At 36.6% G+C, this 4,813-nt stretch overlaps 1 protein-coding gene across 1 annotated transcript in view; it reads right to left on the bottom strand.

Moving 5' to 3' along the window:
* The window catches only part of LOC148346357 (phospholipase A and acyltransferase 1-like), a 15,481-nt gene extending 11,017 nt beyond the window's left edge, over positions 1-4,464 (bottom strand). Inside the window, exon 1 of the mRNA XM_088325012.1 lies at positions 4,394-4,464. Within this exon, the coding sequence (XP_088181138.1) occupies positions 4,394-4,411 (18 nt within the window). The 5' untranslated portion in view covers positions 4,412-4,464. The remainder of the gene's footprint in view (positions 1-4,393) is intronic.
* Positions 4,465-4,813: the final 349 nt, after the last annotated feature.

Genomic DNA, 4,813 nt, shown 5'->3' with positions numbered 1-4,813 from the left:
AAAAGAGAACAGGAGAAAGAGGGATAAGAGAGAGAGAGAAGGAAAAAGAGAGAACAAGGGAAAGAGATGGAGAGAGAAAGAGATAGAGGGAGAGATAAATCTATTTCTACACGCTATTGCAATATTTTTCCCCCTAACATATATATTTAATAGTAAACTCCACAACAAATCATTTTTTTATAATGACACCGTTTTTAAAGGGACAGTGTGTAATATTTACTGCCTCATAGAGCTAAAAAAAAGCTCTATTTATTATTTAAAAAAAACAATAATCATTTGAATGAAAAGAAGAAATAAACCACCTATAATTGTCAGAATGGAAACAGGACCCACTTGCGTGACGCATACCACAAGTTTTATTGAAAGACAGAAGAAGGACAATAAATACTGCCTATAATTTGTTTATGTGATATTAAAAAAGGGAGTGATAAGTAAATCATTGATTTCTATTTTCCAATCAACAAAGGCGTTTGATGAGGATACCGGGGTTTTTCATGATATTTTAGTACTAATATTGTTGGATATTTTGACTATTATGCGGTTTTTACATCAGTGTGACTATTGGCCAATCATGTTGCTGTTCTTTGATGACACACCCCTTAAGGCTGATCCGTGCTTTATATGACATGACCAGCACACAGGGTAGACCCAATCGCGTAACGTTTTCTCACAATTTTATTGAAAGAGGAAGGGCAGTGTCGGGGCCGGAAAACTGGTCGATAGCCGGGACTGGGAGAGCAAAACGTGATCGGGGTCGGAAATGAGTCGCAAGCCGGAACGGGAGAGTAGACGTAGTCGGGATCAAAAATGGGTCGTAATTCGTGACGGGAGAGCAGACGTGGTCGGGATCAAAATGGGTCGTAGCCGGAGACAAACGGGAGCAAAAACGGGAGAGGCGGGAGTCAGGGTCAAAAAAATGCTTGCCTAGTATACACGGAGATTCGCAGACGGACTGACAATAGGGGATTGACAGGACTGGGTTCAAATAGTGACAGGGAGCCAATCAGAACCGGCGGTTGGCGCCAAATGAGCGGGCATAGGCCATTCACATCGGTAATCATGACAATCGTATAAACATGTATTTCTTTGAAATACTCCTAGGCCAAGGAATTTTCAGTTATTCTACATAACATGAACCTCACCTACAGGCAGCCGACATAAATGTCATAACATAAATCTATCTATCTATCTATCTATCTAGCTGGATAGCTATCTAATTATCTAGCTATCTCCCTTTATCCCCTTCTCTCTCTCCCTCTCCCTCTCTCTCTCTCTCTCTCTCTCTCTCTCTCTAGCTATCTCCCTTTCTCCCCTTCTCTCTCCCTCTATCTATCTCTTTCCCTCCTATTTTCTCTCTCTCTCTATCTCTCTCTCTCTATATATCTAGCTATCTCCCTTTCTCCCCTTCTCTCTTCCTTTATCTATCTCTTTTTCTCCCATTCTCTCTCCCATTCTCTCTCTATCTATATCTATCTATCTATTTATCTATCTGTTTATCTATCTATCTATCTCTATCTGTCTATTTATCTATCTATCTCCCTTTTTCCCCTTCTCTCTCTCTCTCTCTCTCTCTCTCTCTCCCTCTCTCTGTAGCTATCTAGCTATCTCCCTTTCTCCCCTTCTCTCTCCCTCTATCTATCTCTTTCCCTCCCATTCTGTCTCTCTATCTATCTATATCTATCTATCTATCTATCTAGACATCTATCTATCTAGACATCTATCTATCGATCTGTTTATCTATCCATCTATCTATTTATCTATCTATCTAGCTAGCTAGCTATCTCCCATTCTCTCTCTCTCTCTGTCTCCCTCTCTCTCTGTCCCTCTCTCTGTGTCTCTCTCTCTCTGTCTCTCTCTCTCTCTCTCTCTATCTATTTATCTATCTAGCTATCTCCCTTTTCAACTTCTCTCTCCCCCCCCTCTCTCTCTCTCTATCTATCTATGTATCTATCTATTTATCTATCCATCTCCCTTTTTCCCCTTCTCTCTCTCTCCCTCTCTCTCTCTCTCTCTCTGTAGCTATCTAGCTATCTCCCTTTCTCCCCTTCTCTCTCCCTCTATCTATCTCTTTCCCTCCCATTCTCTTTCTATCTATCTACATCTATCTATCTATTTATCTATCTAGACATCTATCTATCTATTTAGACATCTATCTATCTGTTTATCTATCTATCTATCTATCTATCTATCTATCTATCTATCTATCTATCTATCTATCTATCTAGCTAGCTAGCTAGCTATCTCCCCTTCTCTCTCTCTCTCTCTCTCTCTCTCTCTCTCTCTCTCTCTCTCTCTCTCTCTCTCTCTATTTATCTATCTAGCTATCTCCCTTTTCCCCTTCTCCCCCCCCTCTCTCTCTCTCTCTATCTATCTATCTATCTATCTATCTATCTATCTATCTAGGCAAAGAAAAACTTCATAAATGTCTGCCATCTCGCTGCTAAGGGTACCCATAAACCTCAAAGAAGGAGAGAAGGAAAATGGTGCGTTCAGGTCATTTTGATTCTCCCCACAGTTTGTATTCTTCCCTTTGCTTTTTAGTGACACACATTGTTTAAGTAATACACGTTTCCCCTTTAAGTTAAGATGATCGATTTAGTGACACCCAGGGTTGGGTAGGGTTACTTTAACTGGATTGCTTTCAATGACTTTTGGATTACTTCAATACCAAATATGCTAATAAAAGACAAAAGAAACTACATATGAATAAAATTATGACCAGGGTTACTTTAACTGGATTACTTTCAATTACTTTTGGATTACTCCAATACCAAATATGCTAATAAAAGACAAAAGAAACTAAATATGAATACAATTATGAGTCCAGGGTTGGGTAGGGTTACTTTAACTGGATTGCTTTCAATGACTTTTGGATTACTTCAATACCAAATATGCTAATAAAAGACAAAAGAAACTACATATGAATAAAATTATGACCAGGGTTACTTTAACTGGATTACTTTCAATTACTTTTGGATTACTCCAATACCAAATATGCTAATAAAAGACAAAAGAAACTAAATATGAATACAATTATGAGTCCAGGGTTGGGTAGGGTTACTTTAACTGGATTGCTTTCAATGACTTTTGGATTACTTCAATACCAAATATGCTAATAAAAGACAAAAGAAACTACATATGAATAAAATTATGACCAGGGTTACTTTAACTGGATTACTTTCAATTACTTTTGGATTACTCCAATACCAAATATGCTAATAAAAGACAAAAGAAACTAAATATGAATACAATTATGAGTCCAGGGTTGGGTAGGGTTACTTTAACTGGATTGCTTTCAATGACTTTTGGATGACTTCAATACCAAATATGCTAATAAAAGACAAAAAAAAAGCTAAATATGAATAAAATGACTAAATTTTGTGCAGGCTTGGGGAGTAACCGAACACACGGAACGGCAAAAATGATGTTTGGATTGATTTTCATTTGGTTTCTGTCGCATTTGATGTTCGTTTTGCCGGAGATCAAAGAGATCAAAGCCAGGAGAGAAAGATTACCAAGTGTTGTGAGTCATCATTTTGTTCCTATTTAGTTTATTTTGTCTTTTATTAGCATATTTAGTATTGGAGTCATCCAAAAGTAATTGAAAGTAATCCAGTTAAAGTAACCCTACCCAACCCAAGACATAATTGTATTAATATTTAGTTTATTTTGTCTTTTATTAGCATATTTAATATTGGAATAATCCAAAAGTAATTGAAAGTAATCAAGTTAAAGTAACCCTACCCAACCCTGGTCATAATCTTATTCATATTTAGTTTCTTTTGTCTTTAATTAGCATATTTAATATTGGAGTAATCCAAAAGTCATTGAAAGTAATCAAGTTAAAGTAACCCTACCCAACCCAAGTCATAATTTTATTCATATTTAGTTTCTTTTGTCTTTTATTAGCATATTTGGTATTGAAGTAATCCAAAAGTCATTGAAAGTAATCCAGTTAGAGTAACCCTACCCAACTCAAGTCATAATTTTATTCCTATTTAGTTTCTTTTGTCTTTAATTAGCATATTTGGTATTGGAGTAATCCAAAAGTCATTGAAAGTAATCCAGTTAAAGTAACCCTACCCAACCCTGGACTAACACCCCTATAGGCCATTGAACACTCATTAATAAACGAAGTATAGAAGCTTATAATGCTTCTATATGACATAGCTTTATCGTGTTAATCAAATTAATGTTCGAGTTTCGACATATTTCTCACGTTTATTACATTGTAACAGGAATCTTAAGTCAAAACATAAAACCGCTTGAATATTTATTTCATTTTTCTTAGGTGGCGGTAGAACACATTCACATCCATTATTTATACAAAATGGAAGTCATTTCTTCTTAGCTTTTCCAAAACAAACTGAAGTTATTGTTTTGTGTTTCTTACCTGCGACTCCAGTTCCATTCTGGATTTCTGTGAGAGCTCGAAGTGAACTTGTTTGTGTGTGTTTGTGAAAAAAGGGCGTGTATCCTGTGTGGGAAATTGTCTACTTCTGGTTTGGACACTTTGCTAGATGCATGAAAAACAAAAAGTGGAAAAGAGGGAAGAAGAATCGAGCACAAAAGCAGACGAATATGTTTTTCAGTGAATTATTTTGTTGACTTTTTTTGCAGGGGTCTGAGCGTTCATACAAAGTCGGTGAGTAACGCTTGAAACAACAGTGAGCAACGGCAATCCCAAGTGTGGCAACTGAGTCATTAGCAAACATGTCCAAAACTTGACATCAAGTTACATTTTGCTGAGTTTCCGCCAATGCTAAATTATTTTTCACTTTTGAATGAATTGACTACAAACGTCATTTGTTTT

Source organism: Urocampus carinirostris, chromosome 20 (assembly GCF_059441175.1).
Source record: "Urocampus carinirostris isolate Australia breed hairy pipefish chromosome 20, RoL_Ucar_1.0, whole genome shotgun sequence".
Classification (NCBI taxonomy): Eukaryota; Metazoa; Chordata; class Actinopteri; order Syngnathiformes; family Syngnathidae; genus Urocampus; species Urocampus carinirostris.
This window is presented reverse-complemented; position numbering and strand designations above follow the sequence as displayed.